The 15,650-nt window shown below is 39.5% G+C and overlaps 1 protein-coding gene across 6 annotated transcripts in view; it reads right to left on the reverse strand.

Annotated features, from left to right (window-relative positions):
* Ppp1r12b (protein phosphatase 1 regulatory subunit 12B) overlaps window positions 1-15,650 on the reverse strand; it is a 210,617-nt gene that overhangs the window by 38,229 nt on the left and 156,738 nt on the right. Inside the window, exon 1 of one of the 6 annotated variants that reach the window (XM_005348388.3) lies at window positions 9,056-10,068. The exons of the other annotated variants lie outside the window; for them this stretch is intronic. Coding sequence (XP_005348445.1) covers window positions 9,056-9,157 — 102 coding nt within the window. The 5' untranslated portion in view covers window positions 9,158-10,068. Of the gene's footprint in view, window positions 1-9,055; window positions 10,069-15,650 lie in introns of those variants that run through there. 6 annotated transcript variants of the gene reach the window in all.

A 15,650-nucleotide genomic window follows, 5' to 3' on the forward strand; every position in this document is an offset into this window, starting at 1 on the left:
CAGAAACCAAAATATCAACATTTAGTTTGGAGCTATAGGAGTACTGGCATGATAAATAGGAATCATTTGAATTGCCTTGGGACAACCCGTGTTCAGCTTTCCATTCAGAAATGGCAATCTCTAGCATGTAGCCTCTGACTCTTCAAAACAGTCAAATGGGAAAAGAGAAGAGAGTTCAAATCTTAAACAGGCAGTGTCTTCACTCTGTATTTTCATTAAGTGCCTGTGTATTGCTGGCCTTGCCAGTGACACAGAGTAATAAACACACAGTTACAAAATCTAAGACACGACTCTTTGATCTCACTATAAAACAGAGTAAGGCAAGAAATAAACTGAATGTAATCAAGAGCCAGATTACGTGGTTCCTGCAGTAAACAAGAAAGGAGAGACTCATACTGATTAGAAAGCTTGGACAGGGCTTTAAGGAAGGTCACAGACATTCTAGAGTCTGAAGTTGGTGGCTGTTAAAAGCGACACTATCATGTGTGACTTATGGGAAATCTGCCACAGGTTACAGCTTTGCTATAGCCACACTTATACCATAATGTTACACTGCGCTGAAAGATAGCACTCCAAGAGATAAAAAACAAAACAAAACCAAAACGGAATTAAAGAAATTATTTTCCATTTTTATTCTTCCACAGGGAAATGGAATCTTCAAACACACAGTGGTTTGGAATTAGGGGTTTCCCAGAACTGACTGGATCTATTAAAATGTTGACCTCAGCAGAGGAAATGCCTGCTTGGAGGTCGGGCAAGGGTCCTCCGGGGAAGAAAACCCTAAGTAATTCATGTTCTACTATTTCCAAACTCGTTACAACTTAATAGGTTCCAAGTTTGTTTCAAATTCATTTACAAAGCAAATTAATAGCACAAACAAAACATTGAAACCACCTGACTCTAAAGATCTGTTTCTGAGTGCTAAAAATTGGCTTTAGAGTAACAATTTATATATAACTGACAGACACCTAGACATGATGGTAGTCATACGACCACAAGGCAAGGCTTATTTCTTTTCTCCTATCCAAAGGAAGAAGCCCTGAAATCTAGACGGCACAATAGTGAAATTAAATGGCTGTAGGTCAGAAGGGTGAGTAGGAAGTGGGCTGGACCCACAAATAAAAGGTTTCACTTGAGTACTAAGGAATTTATTTGATCTTAATTCTAATTTTAAAGTTCGTTGGTGGCGCACGCCTTTAATCCCAGCACTCGGGAGGCAGAGGCAGGCGGATCTCTGTGAGTTCGAGACCAGCCTGGTCTACAGAGCTAGTTCCAGGACAGGCTCCAAAGCCACAGAGAAATCCTGTCTCGAAAAACCAAAAAAAACAAAAACAAAAACAAAAAGTTCCAATTTTAAAATGATGCATTTTTTAAAAAGTTTAATTGTCACCTTCCCAATTATTCTGTAAGGGTTTCCCTCCTTTAAAATAGGTTGAATGGCCCTCATCTTCTTTTTCAAGTAAAACCCAGTAATCGGGACTACTGGCAATAGTTTAGGAACTCTTCATGGACTCACCGCGGTTTCACTGGGGCAGCTGCACCTCTTAAGGGCAGGACAAAGACTCTGGGTCCTTATTGCTGCTGCAGCATTTTCAGTTATAAGATCTTAGATAACTAATTCCCTCTCTTTCAGTGGTTTCATCGGGGAAGTGGGGATAATGGTACTCGGTGTTTAAGGTTACTGATGGCACTAAGTAAGGTAACAAACTTGAGTGCTTGGCACCACGCGGGCCAGCACATGCTGTGTAAACGACAGCTACACAGAGTGCTGGTCTCCCCCATTTCTATGCTGTCTCTCTTGTCCCTCTTGGTCCTTTGATTCTCCCAACGCTTGATGGCTACTAGAGGGATCAAGATCAAATCACTTCCTTAGCACTCAAGCGAAACATTTGATTGGTGGATCCAGCCCACTTCCTACTCACCCTTTTCTGAACTACAGTCATGTAGGCTCCATTATTTTGCTAGGTGGATGTTACTTTTTCTCAAAGCAATACAAAGATTTTTAAGACTAAAGACTTATTATACTTTTATTTACTTTACAATTTAATTTCGATCTAAAAATACTTAATGTTTCACACAAACATTAAAATAGCTACTTATATTTTACATAGCATCATGTAACCAAAGAAGCTAGTTGGATTGTAATGTAATGTAATGTAATGTAATGTAATGTAATGTAATGTAACTGCAATGAACTCCAGTTTCGGATAACCAACATTCAGTGCATAAAAAGCAGGTCAAGATCAGAGCCAAAAAGCAGCTAAGAAAGAACAAGGCTGATGAAGCCTAACTCCACTTTCCCTTGGCCTTCTGAGTACAATTAACTGTCAGCCCAAACATGCAATTGAGAGAAAAATCAAGCTAAGTCACTGACTGGTCTGGGAACTTCTTCTAACTTGAAAAACGTAATCCCTGGCTATACAATTATTATATATTGAAAATAAAACTAGAATTCAACTGCAAACTCACAGTCAATTGACTCTTAACTTCCTAAATTTCTGGATCCTTTGAGAACAGAGAAGCTTATTCCTGTAACAAGCTGACTACAGTGTTCCCAGGCAAAGACAGGAGACACAGAACCTCTGCCTTAACTGCAAACAGCCGGCTGTCACTGTTTTACACTTAGTCTTTTCTTTATCTCTCATAGCTTTCATCATTACTATCAATCTTTTCAGTCTGTAATTAATTTGTGGACTGAGCTCTAGATCAACTATTATCTCTTATCTGCAATGTACAGGATCAACATATCTAAGATCTCCATCTCTCTCTTCAGAGTTGGGGCATTTGCATAAGAAACATTGGAGATAGATCCAAAAATGAGAAATTCATTTGTTTCTTATACACTTTAGACATGTAGCATATAGATGAATTATTTTGCTAATAATTCTGACATGAAGTCAGAAATGGGATTTTTTTTTCTCCTTGTGGCATCATGTTGGCCTCAAAGTTTTCAATTCTGGAGCCTTTCAAGATCGTGGGTTAGGTATGCTAAGCCCATATTTTCTGAATGTCACTATCTGAATGTCCCACGGCACCCCTTATTCAATCAATCCTAACATGAAAATGTATTTCTGTCTCTCACGTCTGACAGTTCAATTTGTTCTCTTTTCTCTGCCACTTTCCCATGCCCATCCCTGCTCCCATACCATCCGCCCTCCAGCTTTGTCAGTTCATCATCTAAACGACAGAAGGCTTCCTGTGCTCCCTGCCATCAGGGGGACAACTGACTTGAGTGGCTCCTGCTCCTGCCAGCTTCCAGCACTTATTTCTCTCATATGCAACTTGTATTACAACTCCTCTTCAGATCATCAACCCTTTGTCCATAGGATAACTCACTCAATCCTAGCAATGAAAGACTAAGAATCATGCGGCATGATCCCTTATTTCCTATTATAAATATATCTTTCATTCTAGCCACACAGACCTGCAGATCTCAAAACAATGTCGTATTTTCTCATGCTTTTCCCCTCTGCCTCTGTAATATGGGTCTTCTTTGTCACCAAGCTTCTATTGTTCTTCAAACATAAAGCTAACACATTTTTTTCCTACTTGGTTCAACAAAAATACTGGGAACCTACATTCTTATTAGAAAATTCATTTCTCTGGATATGAACTTGTTTTTCATCTCTCCATTTAAAAAATATGTCCTTCATTTATGAATTCTAGCATCCAACACAGGATTTACAACATAGCAGATGCTTGTAAGATGTTAATTGTGAGAGGGCTGCTGGTAGAGCAGATTGTTTGGCACATGGCACGCTACAAGGTAAAGAGCATAAAATAATACACTATAGAAGTATTTGGTGTTGGCCAGAGGTACATGACACACCTCTCCAGCCTGATCCACACCTAAGGTTGAAAAGAGAAGAGGCAGACTACCCTTGTCCTGAAACCAGAGTCCTTACATAAATAAGCTCTCCTGAGAGCTGCAGCCTTTTATCATTCAGTTTATCTAATGTAATGACGAGGGGTGATTATAAAATAAAGCAATTAGATTAAATGTTCCTTTTGTGTACATTAGTTGTTGGTATAAAAAATATTATGCAAAACCTGAAGCAATCCAGACTAAATGCTAGTGATCCCGGGCTATGAATACAGGTCAGATCCTTGTATCATAAATGAGCAAGTCAGTAGGCAATTGTCTAATTAAAAGATTCCTAGAATTCAGATATTCAGATGTAGTCAGCAGTTATCAAATAAGCCCCACACTTTGGATACCTGCTGAAATTTATCTATGTATATGTGTGTGTATGTTCTATATTTACATTCTCGCTCTCATACACATACTCTTCCTTTTTTAGACAAGATCTTGTTATGTAGCTCAGGCAGACTGACTTTAATCTTGTGATCCCTCTGCCTCAGCCTCCTGAGATATGTTCTCAATTATGTCATACTATATTAAAAGAGCATATTTTAATCAGCAAATAATACTTTGGTACTAAATATATGTGGTTTGGAATTTTACATTTTTTTCTTTTTAAATTTTAGTAGCACTGGGACTCAACATAGGGCCTTGTACATTCCAGGCTCTATGACTAAGACTCCTCAGCTCTGGCTTTTTTCTTACTTATTTTGAGACATGGTCTCACTAAGTTGCCCAGGTAGTCCTTGAACTTGTTGGTCTTCCTGTCTCTGCCTCTCGAGCAGCTGAGATAACAAGTAGACCTCACTTAGAATTTTAATGTTGAAAAACTGCTCTGAAAAGAAGCCTTTCTGGAGAATGTATGAAGCAAGCATCTTATGTTCCAGCTGCTTCGAAGTAAGAGAAGGGAGTTTCTACTACAAAGAGACATCATTCTGCTTTCCATAGTGACAGATCAGATGACAGATCAATAGCTCATAGGGATGTTCGATCTGAAGCAATCCAGACTAAATACTTTAGATACAAGAAATGCTAAACTATGAGAAATGAGTGCAGATGCCAAAGAACCTGTTAAAGAAGTTACTCTATTAATCTACAGAAAACTCGCAGTACCACAGCCATTCTCAGTGCAGGCTGGAGGGCACAGGAGGATGAAGAAGAGAGATGGATACTCTAATGAAGAGAAAGACTGGTGTTTTGGTTGTTTTAGAGGAGACAAAGTCTTACTAGCAGAGGCTGGCCTTGAACTCAACTGCGTAGCCTAGGTTAGTCTCAAACTTGTGATTTTAGAATTCTTTTTTTCTTTCTATGTTATTTTATTTTTATTTTATGTGCATTTGTGCTTTGCTTATATATGTGTCTGTGTGAGAGGAGGGTGTTGGATTCCCTGGAACTGGAGTCACAGACAGTTGTGAGCTGTCATGTGCATGCTGGGAATTGAACATGGATCCCCTGGAAGAGCAGCCAGTGCTCTTAATGGCTAAGTCATTTATCCAGTCCTGTGATCTTAGAATTTTTGTCTCAGTTTGCTTAGAACTGGGTTTATAGGCATATGCAACCTTCACATCAGGTTTATTTTATTTATCTGAAAGAAGTTTTTCCTGCATGTATCTATGTGTATCATGTGCAGGCCTGGTACCCACAGAGGTCACTGGATTCTCTGGAATTGGAGTTATAGATAGTTGTGAATCCCTGGTCCTATATAAGAATAATACGTGATCTTAATTGCAGAGTCATCTCACCAAACTTTAAAATCATGCTTAACAGTATAATTTATGTTCAGAAAATTAAAAATATTGTTTAAAAATATGAATGAGCAGAAGTAAATATGAATCTTGACTGTTGAGGACATGTACTTTCTTCTAGTCAGATCTGAGTGATACTTCAGCCACACAATATCCAGGCAGGCAGTAGAATCTTTCTTGTTTGTTTTGTACATTTATTTCTGTGTTTGAGCACATGCATTTGTGCAGAGGTCAGAGAACAACTTGTGGAAGTTAGTCCTCTTCTTCCATCATTTTCTGGGAATCAAACTCAGGTCATCAGACAGTGGGAAGTGCCTTAACCCACTAAGCCATCTTGCTGGACCTGGATTAGACTTCTGTCTTATTAAGAAGGTCACAGGCTTACTATGTACAGAAATCTGGCATTACATAATTCAAAAAGTATCAGATACTGCCAAGTGTTCGAAAGTAAAGGAATGTGATAAAATAGTTTCTGTTTCGTACTCACTAAAAATCACTCGACCTTTGTTCTCACAAGTTAACAATAATACCTACTCAGCTAGTTTTAATTTATCCATGGGTTTCCTAAACATTTGTTGAAGAACAAAATGTCCAAAATATTTTTATGTAAACAGGCATTATCTAAAAATTCTCTGAGGATATTTTTCCCTATATGGAAGCATTTCATATTTAGCTCTTTAACACCATTAGAATATTGATAAACTTTCAGACACTTGTTCAAAAATTCAGTCCTGTTTTGAAGAATGTTGGATCAATCAAGAACAACCTTCTCAATGATTCAATCTCTAGCTGACAAAAACTACATGGGGAAGGGGGAAGATAAAGTAATTAGCCATGTCTTTATTGTCATTTTCTTTAAGAGAAACCTGAGGCCTACAAGATCTCGGGATCTGTGGTGTTTTGGGCCCTGGAGGACATGACTGAAATTTAAGAACCAGTCACACAGATTCAATTATGGCTTGTCAGTTTCTTCCCTTGGTCTACAGACACAGTGTTCCTCTTCCTTGCAATTTCAGTTTCCCACATTCCTACCATGGATAAATTTTGGATTCCTACAGCAATTTAGGTTTTTAACTATTCCTGGCCTGTTAGGCAGACCCTTAAATTTGATCTTCAAATCTATTTGCTTTGCACGCAGTGTTTCAGATAAAAGTTTTGGAAGTAGAGAAAGCTGAACTGAAAACTCTGCTGCTTACTATCCAAGTGATGCTAGGCAAGTCACGTCTCTTTTATGTAACCCATTTAACACCCAGCTTTCTGGGCAGCAGAGAACCAACTTGCTGCAACTAGGCATCAGAAGACATATGAGCACAAGACCACAGTGAATGTATTGTTAAGGTATACCCCAAAACCAGTTTTTACAGAGCATCCCAATTAGTCAAACATGAGAGTTAATGAGTAGACAAGTGAAATCTCATGAGATGAATCCTAGCTACAGAACTAGTCCCAAGAGTCTAGAGCCTCCAAATTACTTTTGCACATCTTTCTCTGTTCCAGTCATTAAAGACATAATGGAACACCAATGCCATATGAAAATCAATGTTCTCTACAGTATGGTCTCAAGCCATCTGGACACTGGAAATTAGCTATAGTAAACTGATACTATGGTGTGAATCTACAGCCTCTGGACACTAAAACTGGGAAGCAGTCACTACCCATGTTTGATTTGCTGTAATTTAAACTCTCAAGTTATCTCCCACTGTGCTCTCTGTCTAAAAGGCAGGGGTGGGAGGTAGGAGAATTGAGGATGGAAAGAGTGGAGACAAGAAGAAGTGCCAATGCTAATGAGGGAATGGAAGCGGGGAAAAGGAGGGCAATTACTACAGAGAAACTTGCTGAGTGATCACAGGTATCATACAGGACTCTGGGAGCTGAGGTTTCTATAACTGATTGTTAACAAGGGCTCCTTACACCCACAGTTTCTATGGGACATGACAGGGGAAGACAGCAAGAGGAGGCATTAGTTGAAGTGATAGTGCTCAGTTTTGTGGACATCAATTAGGAGTCACCAGAAAATACCCAACAGCAGCTGCAAAAAGTGCCTGGAGCCTTGTGCTCAGGGAAGTACTAGTCCATAGGAAAAGAAATACTCAGGAACCTAGGAGCTCCATAGTGGTGACACTGTACCACACCGTACAGCTTCCCTTGGTCCTCTCACAAAAAGGACTATGAGCAAAATAGTATCATATGATTTTTTTTTGGCACTCGAGTACTAAGTATCTCTGGCTGAAGTTGCAGAACAATATTTTGCACCCCAAATCCTACTATATGAGAACTTACTCTTGGAGGGAGACACTGAAAATGAAAAAAAAATAAAAATAAAAAAAAGCTGCAGTCTGCTGAGGTTTCTGGCAAAATCCCACAGCTCTCCAAATAAGGAAGCCTTGCTGCCCTCTTGTTACACTGTTGGGTATGCCTTATAGCGCAGAGTAGCTCCCTAGAGGGAGAGCTGCTCCTTGCCTGCTACCTAATATGCCCATCAGGGCTTCTCACTGCTCATCTGCTATTGGTAGCATTTCTTGCTTTTGCCATCTCTTGAGCAAGGAGGACGCTAAATTAGATACGATATCCCTATAGTGACCAGAGAAAATGGATAAAGTCTTAAACAGCCCTGTCCAAAAGATCACAAGCACTTTAACCCAGCTGGTTGTCAAAGGAGTTTCTTGATGGTACCTGAGAGGAAGGCTGCAAGTATCCATGAGGCTTAATTCATTCTGACTTTTATTAATCACAGAGACATATAAAACAGGTAAAAGCATACACTGTCTCATGCATACACATATGATTATGCATACAGAACTCGGAAATTATGAAAATTTGATGCACAAAGATGTCATTAGGGAGCTTTTTCTCTGGAAACACACTCCACAAAACACAGGAAAAACAGCAACTAAAAATGGGTGAAAAATTTAAAGAAAAGCTCTATAAGACATTGTTACAAAACCTTAGAATCTGCTAGGGGTAGTGCCATGCCTTTATTCCCAGTACCAGAGAGGCTGAGACAGGCGGATCTCTATTAGTTTGAGGCTAGTCTGGTCAACATATTGAGCTCTAGGCCAATCAATATTCTATATTAAGACCCTGTCTCAAAAACATACAAACAAAACCCCAAAACCAAAATCAAACAACAACAACAAAAAAAACCCAACCAGGTACAAACAAACAACAATAAAATACAACAAACAAAAAGCTCTGCAGTTTACAACAGATTCAAAGCTGAAAGACAGAAGCTATAGCCTGAATTATTCGAGTCTGCTTTTACTTATGACAGTATCATGTACTGTGACTCAGAACTCTTTCAGGAGAGCTATCTGGGGCTTTAATTGCGATTTTCCTCCTTAACTGACTTAATTGAAATGCCCCTTCTCTCAGTCTCAGCCTGCAAGTCCCACAGAAACCCATTTCCCACCTTTGACATAGCTACGACCAGACAAATAAAAAGGCTTACTCGGAGTGTCTTGGCAGTCGGGGAGGGAGATGCTGGGGGAGAATCAGACTGAGATTTCCTATTCCGTGTAAATTCCTTACTTCGTGTATATAAAGAGGACATGGTTCACGGGGATGCAGACAGACACCCAACCTCTGGATTCTTCACACACAGCCGGGAACTGTCCCTGTAGACTATTCTTACAGAAGCTCTCCTTTTGAGTTGAGACAAGATGACTTTGAATTGAACCAAACAAAGGATAAAAACCGTCTTGTAAATTATAGTCTTGAGCTCTGAACCAGTCCACAGTTACAGAGTCTGAGAGTCGTGTCCCATCAATACTTCAGTTCAGCTTCAGTCACAGGTGTGAGCAGTGGAAGGCAGGTGCCACAAGCCACCATTCATGCCTAGACCAGATCCTTGATTCTCTCCACAGGTTGCTTCGTACTCAGGTTGGCTCTTGAATAAATCCTGAATCAGGGTTCCCGACGACTCCAGATTAAATCCTAGAGGAGTTCTGGATCTTGCTGCAGATGAATCTGGGGACAAGTACTGTCACTTTATCCAGAAGGAAGAAACACAAGTCCTCCAGAAGTCACCCTGTCCTCCCTTAGGCTGATCCCACTGGGCTATAAGAGTTTGAACTGCCCTGCTAAACTCAGGTTAAACAACGAAACACAAAGAAGGAACTAAGTTTATGAGAAGGAAGCAGTCCGAGGAAGTCAAGCTGTCCGAGTCCTTCCAGACGAGCTGCCTCTGCTCTGAACCGTCAGAGTCATACGCACATCTTTCCCCTCCCCTCTTCTATTTTCTGACATTCCAAATCCCCATTCGCTCAGCCAGGAATGCTGGAGAGTAGCCAAAGGCAAGGATTCACTTTCAACCCAGAACTTGGTTGCCACTTGTAGAAGGAAAAGAAAGCCGCCAGCTTCTAGGAATGGAGGCTGTGGGCATGCCTAACGGCGACCCCACCTCCTCCAGGAGTTACTGCCCCAGAACAGAGAGCAGCTGCAGAGACTGATTTCTCTAAACACTTTTTTTGCATATGAGAATGGTGATTTTCAACTCTCATATCTCTCAAGTAACAAGTCCAGACAGAAATATGAAAGTGCCTTCAAGCCTTCTATGTGCAGTTTTAATGCCCTGTCATTCTTGCATCGTGAGAAAAGCCAGCAGTTTCAAACTCTGGCCCACTGCACAGTAAGCTCTGTAGACCAGAGATCTTATTGGCTAAGTCTCTATTAGAAAATGTGGTGTTCTTAAAGACACCACAATCAACAAGGGAGAAGATCTGAAAGTGGCACAAAGGGGGAGAAAAACAACAATTAATAGGTGACAGTTTTGAAACCAGGATGACAGGACTCAGCAGCACAGAGAGAATTAAGAGTTAACAAGAAAGGAATTTCTTTACTGGGCGTTGAAGGAGTTTGGATTTGGCCTTGAAGAAACATCTCAAATTTAATCTCTTGCATTCTGTTGTCATCACTACACTGTCCAACATTTCTAAGCCAAATGCTTTCTAAGCCAATGGGTTTATCCACAAAGTAACAACTCACTTCCCTCCAGGCTCTTGGAAACTCTATCCCACCTTCCCCTTTCCACATGAAATTTATACTTTTTCCTCCTTAAATCCTTACATCTAATGATTCTTCTGCCTCGATTGTTGTGATATCTTTTTTATTCCAAACACTAATTTTATGAAATTAAATAAGCAAAAGTGATTATCTACTTGGGGGGGGGTAATTTAATGAACGCAGTTTAAAAAGGATTTACAAATAAGTCATGATTCATTTTTCAATCTGAAAACAATTCCTTAAGACTTGTTAATCCTACAATGGACTAGAATTATAGGCTCCATCTTAAAGGCCAATTATGAGAATTCTTATCTGCGAATTTTTGGGGACATTTATTTTGTCTGTGTCTGTGTGGGTGCACATAAGTCATGGTGTGTGTGTGTGTGTGTGTGTGTGTGTGTGTGTGTGTGTGTGTGTGTGTAAATGTAAATCAGAAGACAACTTGGGGGAGCTTTTTTTTCCCTTTCACCAAGTGGGTTCCAGGGATTGAACAGGGACAACTCAGGTTGTCAAGCTTAGAATTAGAGTTTTTACCTTATGAGTCATTTTATTGATCCCCAATCTATGGATTTTATATAAGATATATATCTTACATAGTTAACCCTGTCAATATGTTAAATGAACATTATCATGGTTATACTATTTTTTAAAGGAACAGTAAGAACAACTCAGCCACAGTTTCTGGACCTGTTTCTGTAAAGTTTATATAATAATTTCACACTTACTAGCAATTGGGAAGGACCATAAGCCCCCTTTATTCTTAAATGGCTATTTTATTTCTTCTCATTTATATCATATGTCTATTTAAGAAAGTGCTAACATTGACAAATTCTTTTATATCATTCAAAGTGTTCCCATAAATCTGATGTTATCATCTCTCTTCAACCATGTTGAAAAGTACATTGTTATATTATCATCTAATAGACGAGGAAACCCATGTTCTAAAAGGTTAAATGACTTGGCCAAAGATAGGCAACCAGCAGAAGTGAGCACAAACGGCACTACCAAGGGCTGAGCCCTTGCTGATTCAGGTGAATAAAAGCTGATGTGAAAAGACCTACCTACCAATCAAGGCCTTTAAGAAAACCGTGGTCTTAAAGGCGATGTAAAGTATCTGAGACACTCAGGAATACATTAAAGTCTGGACCAGCGACAACTTCTCCAGAAAGCTGAATCTAAGCTCTCTCTTTGTTTACGTGCTCTTTTGTATATTTATTTTTCTTTAATTTTTGCCAAAAAGACATGTATTCTCCTTTTCAGGTTAAAAAACCATTAATTCGGGCTGGAGAGATGGCTCAGTGGTTAAGAGCATTGCCTGCTCTTCCAAAGGTCCTGAGTTCAATTTCTGGCAACCACATGGTGGCTCACAACCATCTGTAAAGAGGTCTGGTACCCTCTTCTGGCCTGCAGACATGCACACAGACAGAATATTGTATACTAAATAAATAAATAAATATTTTAAAAAAAACAAAAAACACAAAAAAAACCCATTAATTCCCCCACGAAAGTGAAGCATCTTTCCTATCCCAGTGAAAAGACTGGAAGGAAATGTACACAGCTGCAGTTATACAGAGAATCTAGTTTTAAGGCCTACACCTTTGTAGTATCATTTTTAAAGTATGGACTCAGAGGCAAACAATCCACCTTGGTCTCCATACTAGCCAATCTTAAATTTTAACGTCCTGGCCAAGAACATTGATGATGGACAGCATAGTCACAGTTTCCCTTAAGCCTCAGCATGGGGGTATTTGATTAAGAACTGCTCACCTTTTTGCCTCCTCAGGCAAGAATTCTTCAGTTGCTAACTCAAACTATTCTTTCTCCAATTGAGTCAGTAACCAAAGAGCCTGGTCAGAAAAATCCCAGAAGCTGACTTCATGAGCAAAACTCTGTAGAAGACATTTATTTAAAGTAGAACTTAGTTCAGAGAGGCGGGACAAAACGATGGACTCATCTGTTCTATTTCTTTGGGGTTTTTGTTTTGTTTTTATTTTATTTCGAGACAGGGTTTCTCTGTGTAACATCCCTGGCTGTTCTGGAACTCACTCTTGTAGACTCTTGTAGGCCTCGAACTCACAGAGATCCGCCTGTCTCTGCCTCCGGAGTGCTGGGATTAAAGGTGTGTGCTACTACTGTCTGGCTATTCTATTCTTCTATTCTATTCTATTTCTTCTAGCTAAGATAAAAAAAGCAAGGGGTTGGTGACTATAAATGAATTAAGAGCCCCAGGTAGTTAGTTCAAAAATCTCTAACTACAAGAACAAGCAAAGGGTTTGTGTTTGAGTTGACATAAACCAAATCTGAAAATAAATGAAAACCCTTATAGGGTGAATCCTGACGAGAACTCCCATTGATTGAGTGCTCCAAAAACTTAGAGAAAAATTAAAGAATCTGATATGTTTTCTTTTTTTCCTTGATTTATTCAAATCAAGAAAATGAAATGCCATACTTTAACAGTGACACTTGGCAGACTGCGCTCCTGGTGATGATACCCAGCAGTGAATATGCTCCCACTGGGATGATTAGTTTTGATCATTAATGAGACATAGTCTTGAGTCATCTGTGAAGACAGTCTCAATGAGGACCTGTCTGCCAGAGCAGGCCGGCCTGTGGGATGTCTGAGAGACTGTTTTGACTGTAACTGATGTAGGAAGACCTAGCCTAAACTGAGTGGCACCGTTCCCTAGGTCTGGGTCCTGGACTGTCATATAAAAGAGAAAGTGAGCTGAGCAGCAGCAACCATGCATGTGTCTATTTCTCCCTGCTCTTGACTGTGGATGTGATGTGACTAATGTTTCAAGTTCCTATCACCTTGATTTCTCTGCTATGACGAAATGTAATCTGGAATGGTAAGCTAAAGTAAACACCCCTTCTCCTAGTTGGCTTTTTCTCTGGGGATTTTATCACAGCAAAGGAAAAGACACCCATCATGCTGCACTTGTGGAGAGACAGTATGTGGCCTTTACAGTCAGACACCCCTGGATGAAAGTTACACCTCTGTGCAACTCTCTGACATGGTTAGGTTCTCTAACCTCAAGGAGTTTTATTTGGGCCACTTCCAAAATAGTGAATTATAATGTGGAGTTATATGATTTAGGGTTAATATACAGAAAATTAATCAAATTGTACCCAATATAACCATACTAAATACAAGGTAGTTATCACAAAAAAAATGCTTGGCTGATATACATATGCATGTGTAAAATACACACAAAACTCTAAATAAAATTACGAGGAAAAAAATCTAAATACTAGCTTTCACATTTTATGCTCTTGTTTTTATTTTTTATTTTTATTTATTTGGTTATGTTTTTTCAAGACATGGTTTCTGTGTTGCCCTGGCTGTACTGAAACTCATTTTGCAGATCAGGCTGGCCTTGAACACATAGAGATTTGCCTGCCTCTGCCTCCCAAGTGCTAGAATTAAAAGTATACCTTATCACCACCTGGTTTCTATTTTATTTCTTAAAGAATGATCTCATTTTAATTATGTGAATGTCTGCACATGATCACGTCAGTGCACATGCACATGGAGGGTAGAGGTATCAAATTCCTTGGAGCTGGAGTTACAGGTGGTTGTGAGCTGCTAATGTGGGTGCTGGGACTTGAACGCAGGTCCTCTGGAGAAGCAGTACCCACTGTTACTGCTGAGCCATGTCTCTAATCCCTGCTCTTGCTTTTCTTCAAACCAGGTAAAAGGCTACTATTAAAGGGGCAATAGAATCTCTTCAAGTATTTACGAAAGAATGTTTCCCTCTGCCTAACTTATTTCTTGGAAAGTAGAGTCCTGGAATAAAAGGAGGATATGGTAATGAAGCCATAGTCTGGTATTGTCAGGGGACTGCATTTACACAGGACACTGAACAAAAAAGAAAATGTACTAAAGATAATAGGAAATAGGTCCTCATTGTTTTTTTTTTTTAAGATATAAATATGAAGGGGAAAAAAGAAAGCTGGAATGACTTCTGAGTTTTTGTACAGAATTGAAAGTAGTGATATGGTTCATGATTTTCAATACTGATAGTTAAATGGAAATGTGTGCTTGTATGCATTTGTTTGCTTCTGCTTACTAAGAGGGCCTGGGAAGAGCGACACCCTGCCAGCATGAGAAGACTAGCACCTAGATTGCTGCTGCCAAGTGCTACTTCCAACTAAAGGAACAAAGCTCCTGGAAAAGTGACTAATCCCAGAGCTGGGGAAGGAAAAGAAAACGAACTTGGGTCCCTAAATAACAAGAGGACACCAAAACTGTATTATAAAAGGGACATATGAACATCAAAAAATTAAAAGTTAGCCACTGAAGAAAATGGCATCCATGAATATACACCAACATAAAGAAATGAACAAAAAAAAAAAGAAATGAACAACAATAAAAAAATACATGAGGAAAGTTCTTCCTATGGTAAAATGTAGAAAGAGTGATGAAGTTAGAAAAAAGAATCACCAGTTTTTAGAAACTACCATTGTAAAATTAGTTCAGAAAAGAAAAGTAATGAATCCCAAAGTAGTAAGTAGTTAAAGTGGATGAGTGAGTGACTTTTACAGGATCCTAAAGTATTCCTTTATAACATATTTATAAACCATTAAAGAGCAAAAGGAACTCTGCCATGGAGAAGCCTGGCATATGCCATCTTCATCTATTGGTCAAAGGTAGCACCACAGGACAAGCAGTTTGAAAAGAAAAGAACATATAGCATCATTCCTGTGACTTCATGACATCACGGTGAAACACCGGATACACACAGTATGACTGGATTCTTACCTTCAACTTCAATCAAGGAAGGGCACACTAGGGAGTAAAGTTCAGTGAGTTCATGACTCAGGTTTGGGTTCTTTTACTAGCAGGGACATTGTTGAGACAACTGGTGAGACTTGGATTTGGTCACTGCATGAAGGGAAAAGGAGTTTTTTGTCACCAGGTGGTGGTGGCGCACACCTTTAATCCCAGCACTTGAGAGGCAGAGGCAGGCGGATCTTTGTGAGTTCAAAGCCAGCCTGGTCTACAAAGTGAATTCCAGGACAGGTTCCAAAGACACACAGAG

This window comes from Microtus ochrogaster, chromosome 6 (genome assembly GCF_000317375.1).
Source record: "Microtus ochrogaster isolate Prairie Vole_2 chromosome 6, MicOch1.0, whole genome shotgun sequence".
NCBI classification, from domain to species: domain Eukaryota; kingdom Metazoa; phylum Chordata; class Mammalia; order Rodentia; family Cricetidae; genus Microtus; species Microtus ochrogaster.